The sequence below is a fragment of the Periplaneta americana genome, chromosome 1, assembly GCF_040183065.1.
Source record: "Periplaneta americana isolate PAMFEO1 chromosome 1, P.americana_PAMFEO1_priV1, whole genome shotgun sequence".
Classification (NCBI taxonomy): domain Eukaryota; kingdom Metazoa; phylum Arthropoda; class Insecta; order Blattodea; family Blattidae; genus Periplaneta; species Periplaneta americana.
This window is the reverse complement of record NC_091117.1, coordinates 35010764-35024999: the sequence shown is the minus strand read 5'-3', so window position 1 is coordinate 35024999 and position 14236 is coordinate 35010764. Positions and strand designations below refer to the sequence as shown.

Sequence of the window (14236 nt, the reverse complement as noted above, 5' to 3'; positions counted from 1 at the left end):
GCATCACGATGCTGGGTGGGCACCGGTTCCATACACTGGCCGAAATTTCATGAGAAAATTTCTTCCCCCATGGGGACTCGAACCAGCGCGCATTCCGTAAACGCGAGTCCTAGGCGGGATGCCTTAGACCGCGATGCCATGGCGCGGGACGGTGTTATTTGTACCTTCTTGTAATGTGAATCCTGTACTCCTGCCTCACATTAAAGTTTAACAAGAAGAAATGTTGAATATGAGACAATTAGGCAAGACAGAGCAGACTACTGTGCTTTAGTTCTTGAGGAGGCAATTAAATGTTCTGTATTTTAATTTGATTAATTAATTAATCATTTACAAATTCAAACAATCTTATTTTATTTCATTGTAGACCCATTATATACCTAATTTTATGATTTTCTTTATTTTTATGGTAAACTTGTAGCTAGCGGAAAATGGCAAACGGTAGCATTGCAGTTAAAACATTATGATGCAAGCTGGAAGATTGTGGGTTCGATTCCTGATAGGATTATTGATTTTTTCATCTAATCCTAGCTGCACTATGGTCTGGGATTCATTCTGCCTCTAACAAATGGATATACCAGGCACTTTCCTTGTGGTAGGAGGTAGCAGACACATTGAACTGACATCCCTACTGCAATTAATGCTGATTCTCTCTGCACTGCTGGGAGTTCTAACCTTCTGCTATCCTGTGGGCCTACATGGCCTATAATGGAGATGACTTTACTTTCATCTGTAATGAAAACCGCCATTTAAGGAAAGAAAACGAAGGTCCTCAGCAATTCGTTAAATAGGGATTATATTATAGGAGTTGCCGAAGAACATTAACAGATTGGCTGATATCACTCCATTAGCCAGTTTGCTCTGCATTTGAGTGAGGATAGGGTTGCCAGGTGTCCCATATTGCACAAGATGCCTCATATTTGAGGCTAGAAAATCTTGTCTTTGTGGAGCTTACAAGGAACATAAAATGTTGTATTTGTGGACGTTGTGTCGTTGATGGCTGTTTTATTTTTGTTTTGATTTTCTCCTTTTTGTATGCTTATTGTTTTGTAAAATATTGTGACAAAGGGTCACTTTTAATTAAAAGCATTGGTTTCACAAACATAACAGGACCTTTAGTTTCTTCCACTTCAGCTGAAACTAATGTGATTGTTGATACTATAGTTAGGCCTACTGTCCAGTTGTGTGTACTATGTTTGAAGATGCAAAAAGTGTTTGAAATCAAAATGAATACAGTAATTTTCCTACACATGGGAAAAAGAGGTTGTGTGTATATTCAGAAAAACGAAATATTTATTTAGTAATTTATATTTTATTAATTCATTAAAGACATCAGCTCAAAGAATATGAGTGACTACAAGAGTCCTGAATACAGTAAACATGTACAATATAATGTGATTTGAAACATTAAAGAAAAAAGAACGTTAATTGTTGAAGGGAAATATATAAGTGGATTAATTGAAATAGATAATACATTGTAATTGTATCTTCTCTATCTGAAATACAGATTCATTAATGTGTTCTAAATTTTAATAATAAAAAAAATAAGAAAGAAGATGGTTAATACAGAAAAACTTCATTTATACATTTTTATGGGAGTTTGAAAAAATGCATAAGCTAGAAAAGTGTGTAATTGAAATGACATTTAATAACTTCTGAAATAACATTAATTAATGACATATGCATGATGACTACTACTAGGCTGAAACTAGTCAACTAAGTATTTACAAACTTAGTTAATATTTAACACGTGAAGTGATCATCACAAATATATTCTTTATCTTTTTTTGTGTCTAATGCAGCTCAGAACTAGACCGATGACCATTCTCTTATAACATACAATGTGTACACGAGCAAATGTTTGAAAAATCAGTCGCAGAGTTGAAGATGAAAGAACTATCCATATCTTCTTGCATATAGCAAAGTGTCATTAAAGGACACAAGATTGTTGGTGGTAAGCATAGGCAGCTTCGAATTTTCCTGAATTTCAGAGAGGGTCGCATCTTAATAATGAACATGTGCTGTAATTTCGCATTCTTACATTTCACGCAAACCTAATTTTGAGTAAAATTGATTTAGAATGTATAAATGACGTTTTGTACCTCAGGTTTAAAATACGAACATGTAAGTGTAAAAAACACATAAACGAAAAACTTATAACCTAAATAAATTAACATGGAAACTATAGGGATTTTACTGGAACTTAAAAAAAAACATAACAAAGTGCGAAACATATAATAGTACATTATGCAACGAGCCTATAATGGTAGTAATTAAGACGCGAGTATGTTTATGAAATGAGTGCGAGTTTCATAATTTTCATATGAGCACCTTAATTACCATTATAGGCAAGTTTCATACGACTTTTTATGCTCGACCATATTTCTAACTTGAAATTATTCATAAGTATTCATGTTATTCTTATCTGACTGGAGAGCAGAACTGACCTTGTGCAATATCTCGTAAATTGTGAGATGTGTGCAGACGCGAAAGTATTGACTTTTTCCTAGAAACAAATGTCATTGACCTTGATATAATCTAGAGAGTAAAATAAAGATTAATCTTGATATAACCTTGAAATTGATTTAGACATTGAAAAACGAGATAACAAATTGAATTTATTTGAATATTATTTACAATTAACGCTAATTATTATAGTAACAGAACATAACCTTCTGTCACAGTATTGGATTTCCAGCCTCCATGACGTTTCGCTAGTTGTCTTTCGATTGCATATCCGAGAATAATTGATACTTGCGCTTTCATATTGCTGCAGTGGTGTCTTCTGATAGGTGGAACACCTGAACTTTAATGAATAGGTGTACTTTAATGAGGTCCATTAAAGGACTGCTACCAGGTGTATAATTACATTTCGGCATGGTCGAGCATAAAAGAAATTTACTGTAACAAAAACAGCTTTAATGGTGTAACATTAAGATATTGTTTCCCTCATACTGTGCTTTAACATGCTAGTGTGCTAGTATATGCTCTGAGGTGGTACTCAGAGATTTTTCTTTCTCTCTCTCTCTTGCAAATTCCTCGTATTTTCCTTGAGTTAAATGTTGCATCTGTCTCTTATTTGCATTCTGAATACCTGGCAACCCTAAGTAAGGCTCTGTCATTGGCTGTAGTTACACTGATTTCATGGGAGATGGTATCACAATAAATGTCCATTGAAGTATTCTTTGTTGGTCTAAATCGACATAACAAATGAATAATGTTGTACGTTTTTCACATTAGATGTGTAGCGGCCGTGAAGGCCTCTGAAGGTTTTCTAATATTTGTACATCTTCATCCAGTGACAGCACACCTATTTGTAATATACAAAATGAAGTAGTTGACCGTCTGTACAAATAAGTGAGTAAAGAATCTCTCATTTTCCATATATAAAATTTCCGTATGCATGTATCCTATGAGGACTTACTGTAATTCGTTTTGATTTTATCACTTATGCTCAAATGCCAATGTGTAAGCTGGAATCCAAGCGGTAGCTTATTTGCTGCTTACTAATGAAATGTTGATTTCTTTGTGGGCACATGGTGTTGCCTCGTTTGTTTAAGCAAACAAAGAGGTGTGTACAGAAGCTGCAGTAACACCATTGCAACTTCAATATGTTTCACTGTATTCCTTGAGATTTACAGATTTATGGAGTCTTTCAGTGTAATATCCTCTGGAGGTAAAAATAGTTCAGTAGGGACTTAGGCAGTGATTGCATTGAGAGAGACCAGAAATGATTTGATTACATTGGTTGATCAATTTACTCCACCCTGACCTACTGTATATATTCTTAATGAATCAATAAGTTGGTTATCCTATTTTTCAACATAGTCTCCCTCTAGGTTGATACATTTGTCCCAACAGCTGTCCAATATCTCTATGGTCTGCCATAAAAAAAGAAATAAAAAATAAAACTTTATTCAGCCTCTGCAAACTACTCATTCACAGCTTCCATCACCTCTTCATTTATGGAGAATCTGTTTCCATGGATGTGTTCTTTGAGCTTTGGTAACAGTTTAGTCAGTTGGGCATAGATCTGGCGAGTAGGATGTATGCTCTACTAATTGAAATCCTGCCACAGGTGTTGTGGCTGGATGCGTTCTCCTGGTGAAAGAGAACTCCGTTGATTAACATTTCATGCTGCTTTTGATTTATTCCCGTAATTTTGATATTAAATTTGGATACTAAGTTCCTGTGATTATAGCTCTTGTTTTGCAAATAATTGACCATGATCACTCCTTTAGCATCTCAAAAACTGAAGCCATAACTTTGCCTGCAGATGCTGTTCTGTTGTGTGTTATTGTGCTCGTGATTGATTCTTGCAAAGGGCGGGAATTAGCAGACTGTTTATGTTCTGTTCTGCTCGTGATTGATTTTTGCAAAGGACAGGAATTGCAGACTGTTTATGTTCTGTTCTGCTCGTGATTGATTCTTGCAAAGGACGGGAATTAGCAGACTGTTTATGTTCTGTTCTGCTCGTGATTGATTCTTGCAAAGGACGGGAATTAGCAGACTATGTTCTGTTCTGCTCGTGATTGATTCTTGCAAAGGACGGGAATTGGCAGACTGTTTATGTTCTGTTCTGCTCGTGATTGATTCTTGCAAAGGACGGGAATTAGCCGACTGTTTATGTTCTGTTCTGCTCGTGATTGATTCTTGCAAAGGGCGGGAATTAGCGAACTGTTTATGTTCTGTTCTGCTCGTGATTGATTCTTGCAAAGGACGGGAATTAGCAGACTATGTTCTGTTCTGCTCATGATTGATTCTTGCAAAGGACGGGAATTGGCAGACTGTTTATGTTCCGTTCTGCTCGTGATTGATTCTTGCAAAGGACGGGAATTAGCCGACTGTTTATGTTCTGTTCTGCTCGTGATTGATTCTTGCAAAGGGCGGGAATTAGCGAACTGTTTATGTTCTGTTCTGCTCGTGATTGATTCTTGCAAAGGACGGGAATTAGCAGACTGTTTATGTTCTGTTCTGCTCGTGATTGATTCTTGCAAAGGACGGGAATTAGCAGACTGTTTATATTCTGTTCTGCTCGTGATTGATTCTTGCAAAGGACGGGAATTAGCGGACTGTGTATGTTCTGTTCTGCTCGTGATTAGTTCTTCCAAAGGACAGGAATTAGCAGACTGTTTATGTTCTGTTCTGCTCATGATTGATTCTTGCAAAGGACAGGAATTAGCGGACTGTTTATGTTCTGTTCTGCTCGTGATTAGTTCTTGCAAAGGACGGGAATTACCGAACTGTTTATGTTCTGTTCTGCTCGTGATTAGTTCTTGCAAAGGACGGGAATTAGTGGACTGTTTATGTTCTGTTCTGCTCGTGATTAGTTCTTGCAAAGGATGGGAATTAGCAGACTGTTTATGTTCTGTTCTGCTCGTGATTAGTTCTTGCAAAGGATGGGAATTAGCAGACTGTTTATGTTCTGTTCTGCTCGTGATTAGTTCTTGCAAAGGGCGGGAATTAGTGGACTGTTTATGTTCTGTTCTGCTCGTGATTGATCCTTGCAAAGGACGGGAATTACCGAACTGTTTTTTTTCTGTTCTGCTCGTGATTAGTTCTTGCAAAGGGCGGGAATTAGTGGACTGTTTATGTTCTGTTCTGCTCGTGATTGATTCTTGCAAAGGACGGGAATTAGCAGATTGTTTATGTTTCGTACTGCTGTGTGTTATTCTGTGTGTGATTGGTTTTTGCAAAGGAGGGGAATTAGCAGATAGTTTGTGTTCTGTTCTGCTGCGTGTTATTCTACTTTGTTATTTCTTGATCAGCTGTGTTCTGAAACCTTTACAGCGGAAGTGGTAACAGATAGACGGATGTTTCATTTGATACTGGATGGAAAAAACATTCTGAAGGTGATGAATGGTTAACCCATAATCTCTCACAGCCACCATGATAGCCATCAATCGAATCAACAGCTCTTCTGTTTCTCTTCCACTGCATTTTAGTATCATTGATATCCCAGAAGTCCAATGGGAATTGGATTACACTGTATGGTAGGTAGTGAAATCCAGTTCCGTGAACCAGCTTTAATGGCTGTAGGGACCATCGTGCTAACCATACAATGTCCCTGTAGTGGTTGGATGATCGTCCACCTCTGCTGAGACATCTGGACGTCAAGCTAGCTGTTCACTGGTCAACCTGGGCCCTCTATAGGCTGCCATGTCGCTGTCGAACTGTGTTAGGGTGGAGCAAATTGACCAGCTCACACAGACGACCAATACCAGACATATAAGTTACAGGATTTTTTAGCCAACTCTTCACAATAGTGGATTTTTACAACTCTACATTAGCACTTACAGGACTGTTAAAAGTTAAAGAACCAATAAATACTTTATTACAATCCAGCATAAATATTTGTGTTTGAGGTGAGAATAAAATTTGTCTATTCTTACATAATTCCTCATAAGATAACATTAGTACTCCAAAAAAGTGAAGTTGTTGATCCAGTTGATGGTATTACCCTTCAAGCTTTGTAAGCATCTGTTTTTTTTTCCCATGTGTACGCATTTTATTTACTTTCCTTTAAGTGCCATGACTTTCGATGTAGATGTTGAGATTCTTGTATTATTTTTTTCGACCAAGAAGTTGGAGCTTGTAATTTTATATAATTTATTCTTAAATGTAAGATTTGTCATTTTGTCCAGGATGATTATAAGCCCTGCAAAACAAATTGGCTGGTGAAACTTTAACAGGTATTGAGCCAGGTTGGTCAGTGAATGTCCCCCCCCCCCCCCCCATCTTTCAGTTTAACATGTGCAGTTGCTACAAAAATGTCAGGAGATAGACCAGAAGAAAAAAATTTATTTTGTTTCTGGTGTTATATTATTATCATCATTTAAATCTGAGGGCAGGGGCATAAATTATGGTAACTATTTTTTTTTTGTGAGAATGCTGGCACGGTTGGACATTTTGAAATATGCAAATGAAAGGGCAGGATATGTGTACTGTAAAGTAGAGAATGGATCAGACATCCTAAACAACATAGTATCATGCTACTCAGGTTTATTATGCTAGTTGGAATAGCTTTACAGCACACGTATCCACCCTAAAAAGCCATTGGGTCACATCCATTCAGCAGAGCGGTCGACTCACAACTGCAGTACGTATTACGTGTAACATCGCTCTCTGTACGATATAACACTGCCATCCCTGTAGTGATGCGATCACACACTCATACTATGGATGCACTGCACAGTGGTCAACTCACAACTGAATTCACATCACTCTCTTCATGATAACCTTACATCACATTGACACCATCTAGTGATGTGAATATGTACTATGGATGCCATACGCTATCTCGTGATGCCATCACTTAAGAAAAAAGACTAATCCAGCTACCTTCCCATTAATTATTAGTATATAATTTTTAAATAGCAATATTTTATTCCTGGTATTATAGTCCCGTCACTCTAATTTCCGGCAGCCAATCGCGTTGCAGGTCGGCTACATTTAAATGTGTGCGTATTGTGATTCGCTGATTCATTTCTTAAGGCTTGATAAATACTTAATATAATTGCCCGCCATTTTAGCTCTTTAGTTGGCGTTCACAGAAAGCATACGAAGACGTTATTAGCCACTCATTTATTTGCTGAATTGCATTGCGTTTGATTTATTATCATAGGAGTTACGACATGATAATGTTTAACGGTGTTGCAAATAGATTCCTCGTATGGTAGCTCGGCAACTTAAGAACAAAAATGGCGAATGATACTACCTACCTAGACTTTATAGAGCCTTCACTTTGTAAGACGTAAGCAAAGAGGCGGAGTCACGCTGGAAATAACAGCGTCGGGACTATAATATTTATTATGCATTCAAAATCATAGCTGTGCAGCAAAACTTTGTTTAGTCAGGCTTCGGTAATTTCCAATCCGCATGAAATGTGAAACGAAATTGTGGCACCAGCATACATAAAAGAACTAATTGAAGTACAATCGAGAGTTGATATCTATCAAAGATTCTATGAAGGTTTCCAAGTGAATGGTAGAAATGCTATACTGAAGGAACGTCTTTTGATACCCTGGAAAAGAAACACATTATCAGAAAACTGATACTGCATTCATTTTGTCAAAGCCACCATTCATAACTTAAAAAGTAGTAGGCTTATGTTCGATAAACAGAGGTTGTAAAAGGTGCAGTACAAGTTTACGAATTGTTATTAAGGACGTTGGCTTCAAATGGAGAAAAACGAAGATGAAAAGGCCAGCATTAAATGGGAAATTCATATCAGAAAGATTGACTTATTTACACCATCTCAGACAACAAAGAAAAAGATGTCCTGGCCTATATGAAGGCAAAACTTACATTTCTGACGTTCCACATCAAAGGGCTGATCAGATAACAATAAAGACCTACTGACAACAGTGTATAGAGGATTGAGGTTGCCTGATTTTGATGACTTAGCATATCTTTTCTGATGATGCTCTGTAGAAAAAAAAATATCGCTCATACCAAGAGGAGTGAAATCAATCCATTTCTATAGCCTTTTTTTGTGCCCTTTCTTTCGAGTAGGGCATTTTGTACAGTTTGTAAGAAATTGTAAGGTCATTTTAAAGAAAACATAATGGTTTTGTCATTTTCAACTAGTTTTAATGCACTATGATTAAAATATTAGTAAAATCAATTTCCATAATCTTCACAACTAAATGGTTTGCAATTCTTGGAAATTTGTGACAGTCCTTCTCCTACATATATATTTTGTTTAGAACTTGAATTGGTCCAATCACAAGTATTCATTTTTATTCTTACATGTGAAAGACATGACTTAACCTTTAAAGGATGTGGGGGAGAATGTAGTGTAAGCGGCAGTCAGTGTTGAAAGGAACTTCTCTATGTATAAGATCCATTTGGTTACATTCGCCAGTCTTTCGTATTTTAAAATCTACAGAAGGTGTTTATAATTTACTGCAATGTTGTAGTGGTTGCAAAATGATTGTGTACAAGATCAGAATATAAATAATTGTCTTTTTATTTTTGTAGGTTATTTTTAATTTATTTCTAGGTTTTAAAGCATACTTTTTAAGGTAATTTTAAAATTATTTTTAGGTGATTAAAATCGAGCCCCAATTACTATCATTTATTCGTTAAGATTTTGTTCCTAATGCTGTGTTAGACTGCTGAAACACATATGAATAGAAATTCTCTATTTGTGACAATGGTGCCATTTACAGTGTGTCCATAATGCCTATGTTCGGTTTATATATAGTATCCGTCTCTATGTTCATATCTCACCGTCTTGGCTCCGGCTGGCTGACAGACGCAGTTTGCATTGTCTTTCTCTTCTCTATCAGATTTTGCATACATCAACCCCTGAATACCTTGCATTACGTTGTCATAATCTATATTACCCAGTCACAACACAACACTCTATTGTCAGTTCCTCTCCACAGAGCTTCTGTGTATTCATCGTCTTTTACAATAGACACTGCTGCTGTTGCTTTGGCACTACAGCCCAATTTGAGCCTTGGCCTCCTCAATGCGTCTCTTCCGGCATTCTCTATCTCTGGCCTTCGTTTTCCATGCCCTTATCCCTAGAATATTCACGGCGTCCTTTCTGACTTCATCCTCCCATCTTTTCCTGGGCTTTCCAACTATTCTTTTCCCATGCATTTGTTGGGTGAAGGACCTTCTTGCTATCCGCTTCTCATCCATTCTCACTACATGTCCTGCCCACTGTAATCTTCTAAATTTAATAAATCTGGATACTTCCATATCTTTATATAATTGATATAACTCAGAATTATATCTTATTCTCCATCCTTTCTCATCTTGGACTGGGCCAAAAATCCGTCTTAAAATCCTTCTCTCGAAGCTGTTCAATCTTTCCTCCGCCTTACTTTGCATGGCCTATGTCTCACAACCATAGCACAATATTGGTCTTATTATTGTTTTATACAATCGTATTTTGTTATTCCTATGTATTGTTTGGGATTTCAACAAGTCGATCATCGAAAAATAGGCTTTGTTAGCCTGTAATATTCTTTCTTTTATCTCCACATAATTCATCATTCTCCTTGTTTACTATGGAACCCATCCACATAATTCATCATTCTCCTTGTTTACTATGGAACCCAAATATTTAAAGTTTTCTACTATTTCAATATCAGTATTATTCAGTTGGATAACTTTATTTTGTACTAATTTTTTAGTTTGAAGAACTGTTTTCGTCTTATTTGTATTAATACATAATCCTATCTCTGCCGCCTTCCCATCTAATTCTGTAAAAACTTCTTCTACCACCTTTTTTGACCTTCCCAAAATGCCAATATCATCAGCATAACCTATCAGTTGTACTGATTTACAATAGATACTATTCGATCTTGAAATTCATTGCCTGCAGATGTTAGGGGCTGCCCGACCTTAAATGCTTTCAAGTCCAATGTAAAAATCTTATTTTAGAAAACACAGTGTCCCAGGATATATATTAGAATTCACAGTTGTAACTATTTTATAAAGTAATCATGTAATTTAATTTGTCATCTAGTTTAAGTATTTAAGTTCGATAATCCTCTGACTTATGCATATTTTTCTGTTTCGATTTTGTTTTAGATATACTTATAACTTTCTTTTGTATTAACATTACATTATCATGTATTTCCTTTTTATTCTCTGGTTGAGTGGAAGTGAAGGGCTCACAGTCTTAACTCTGGCAGAAAAAATAAAGCATTATTATTATTATTATTATTGCTAGTAAAGAGATAGGTTTGGAAGTAAATCCCGAAAAGACAAAGTATATGATTATGTCTCGTGACCAGAATATTGTACGAAATGGAAATATAAAAATTGGAAATTTATCTTTTGGAGAGGTGGAGAAGTTCAAATATCTGGGAGCAACAGTAACAAATATAAATGATACTCGGGAGGAAATTAAACACAGAATAAATATGGGAAATGCCTGTTATTATTCGGTTGAGAAACTTTTATCATCCAGTCTGCTGTCGAAAAATCTGAAAGTTAGAATTTATAAAACAGTTATATTACCGGTTGTTCTGTATGGTTGTGAGACTTGGACTCTCACTTTGAGAGAGGAACAGAGACTACGGGTGTTTGAGAATAAGATTCTTAGGAAAATATTTGGGGCTAAGAGGGATGAAGTTACAGGAGAATGGAGAAAGTTACACAACACAGAACTGCACGCATTGTATTCTTCACCTGACATAATTAGGAACATTAAATCCAGACGTTTGAGATGGGCAGGGCATGTAGCACATATGGGCGAATCCAGAAATACATATAGAGTGTTAGTTGGGAGGCCGGAGGGAAAAAGACCTTTAGGGAGGCCGAGACGTAAATGGGAAGATAATATTAAAATGGATTTGAGGGAGGTGGGATATGATGGTGGAGAATGGATTGGTTTTGCTCAGGATAGGGACCAATGGCGGGCTTATGTGAGGGCGGTTCCTTAATGAACCTCCGGGTTCCTTAAAAGCCAATAAGTAAGTAAGTATTATTATTGCTATGTCAGAGCTCAATATAGGGCAACACCAGTATAATGTACCTATACAGTAATAATATTGTAGTGATCTATTACGAAACACGAACTTATTGTACTGTATATATTATTATAATGTACCGAAGTACATATGATATTTCCATGCAGATATTCTGCGTCATCATACAATGAAAGAGTAATGGAACGGAGAAAAATTCTCTCCGGCGCCGGGATTTGAACCCGGGTTTTCAGCTCTACGTGCTGACGCTTTATCCACTAAGCCACACCGGATTCCACCCCGGCGTCGGAAGAATCGTCTCAAGTTTTAAGTTCCAATCCAGTGTGGCTTAGTGGATAAAGTGTCAGCACGTAGAGCTGAAAACCCGGGTTCAAATCCCGGCGCCGGAGAGAATTTTTCTCCGTTCCATTACTCTTTCATCGTTATTGTACTGTGCCTTGCATGTTTGTTAATTGGCATCCAGACTAGAGAGTGGGGATGGGACACTGACAGTGTTTTTCATGAAGGCAAGCAACTCTCTTCCCATTGTTGTGTGTACATTTCCTTAGAAAACCAACAACCAAATTGTTTTGTGGGACTTATAAAAATTGTAGATGAAACCTTCCTAAGGTTAAATTTGTCAACCCTGAAAGTAAGATCGACTCTTTTCATCAGCTCTTATATTTTGTGTGACTTGTTTTAGGTCCAGACAAGAAGTGCTGATGAACCGATGACTACGTTCGTCATGTGCAATGAATGTGGAAACAGATGGAAATTCTGCTGAATTGTTGGTATCCGTTACATGTTAGTATTCTGAAACTCCCAAATGTACATCTTTTGGTTTGTTTGCTTGTGTGCCGATTTAAAAAACATGTTTTGGGAGGAACAACTGTTGGTAATTATTACTGAATATAATTTAACATACTGAACATTTTTAATACAGTTTTCTTCTGTCAGAGCATTGTCAGAAAGTAAATCACGTTTGCAAGGTTTTAGTTTGGGAAGTACAAATATCGATGAAATACAGAATTTGAGTGGATAACTTGCAAGTCGAGATCTTGAGCAAGATTACCAGCTGCAATTGAAGTTATAACCATGTTTAGAATTGCCTACCATTAGCAATGGGTTGTGTATAGTGTGTTTTTGAAACCAGCTATTGCAAATAGCGACCAGTGTTATTTATTTAACTTTCTATATCTACAGTTGTATTGAGAACAACATTCTTGCCACCTTTGGTCCCTGATTTGTCACTGAACTGAAACAGTTTGCAACAGTAGGTGTCTATTCAGTTCTGCTGCATGTGGCACTTGATCGTGAACATTACATTTTCCTTGAACTCTGTTTAATTTCACATAGTTAGCATGTCATGAATACTCTTATTGTATTTCCTCAAGGAAAACTTGTAAAATATGTGAGAATTCTACACCGTTATTATGTGTATGATACGGAATAACTGTACTAATTTCACGTGCGGACATGAGCAGTATTGAATTCGTCGTGTCATTTAATTGCCGTAAATTTGAAAGACAGATTCTTATAAGTAGAATCTTTTCTGCATAAGGCTCACTTTAACTCTTTGTTCAATAATTTCATACTTTTTAAATAATGTGATTTCTGATTAACATTATAATGAGGCTATGTGTCATCTCATCACTGATATAGGAGTAATGTTACTACTTCGAGAAGAAATGTTCACTTTCAGTGTATTAAGTAATGCAATTGTCTGTTTAAAAATGTGCCACAAATAGTGTTGCACGATGACCTTAATAAATATAAGTTTATATTAGGATTGGCATTTTCATTTATACAACTCTAACCTGTCTTGGAAATACAAATTTAAAATATTTTCTTATTGGTTGCAGAGATAATAGAAAGGGCAGTTTTTAGTCTATTTTCCATATATTATCTTGTTATATCTTGGATCGCACTAGATGGCCTAAACAGATTCTTACTTATGTACCAAGAGGAAAGAGGAAATTGGGAAGACCACAAAAGCGCTGGCATGAGACCGTAACAGATCCTGTAGGGTCTAATACTTGAGGGATATGATGATGATATCTTTTAAATCCTGAACAGGGACTGACTGTGTTGGGCAGAATTATGCAAAAAGTTTAATAAAAAATTATTTTGATTTATGCGACTTTAACTCCTCTTGGAAACAATTTCAAGTCAAAATTCTAAAGAAATTTCAAGAAAACAGTAATAATAAATCTTGGTCAGTATTGTTTACTGAAAAAGAACATATATCTGATTCTCCTCGACATAATGCAGTAGCAAAATTTCGGATACTAACTGGCCATGACTGTTTAGCAGAACACCTGTGTAAAATTGGAATTTTTGGTTCACCAAAATACATCCTCTGTAACCTAGAAGACTCTTTGATGAATCAAAAACATTTACGAAAATGTCCAGCTTTGGCATCAAATCTTTTGGATTTGGACTCTAAATTATACTGGGAAGCTAGAAGGCGAATGGAGAACTTCCAAGTGCCTGGGCAATAGATACTACTACTGCTTGTTACATGTCTTGGAAATACAAATTTAAAATATTTTGATATTAGTTGTATTGAGATAACACCAAAAAGTTTGATCAAAATTATTTTGGTTTATACCATTTTAACCTGTTTCGGAAATACAGATTTAAATATTTTGCAATATTAGTTGTATGAAGTGAATAGAAAGGGAAGTTTTTATCTTATTTCTTTTATCTTGTCTTGTGATATCTCCTGATCAGGGACTGTTATGGACAGAATGATCCAAAAACTCTGGTCAGAAATTAGGTAGTGTGCATAGGGTCTCCATATACAC

At 36.3% G+C, this 14236-nt stretch overlaps 1 protein-coding gene across 2 annotated transcripts in view; it reads left to right on the top strand.

Moving 5' to 3' along the window:
• TfIIS (RNA polymerase II elongation factor) overlaps window positions 1-13216 on the top strand; it is a 32112-nt gene extending 18896 nt beyond the window's left edge. For both annotated transcript variants that reach the window (XM_069818300.1, XM_069818309.1), the window contains exon 6: window positions 12133-13216. In XM_069818300.1, coding sequence (XP_069674401.1) covers window positions 12133-12213 — 81 coding nt within the window. In that variant the 3' untranslated portion in view covers window positions 12214-13216. The remainder of the gene's footprint in view (window positions 1-12132) is intronic.
• Window positions 13217-14236: the final 1020 nt, after the last annotated feature.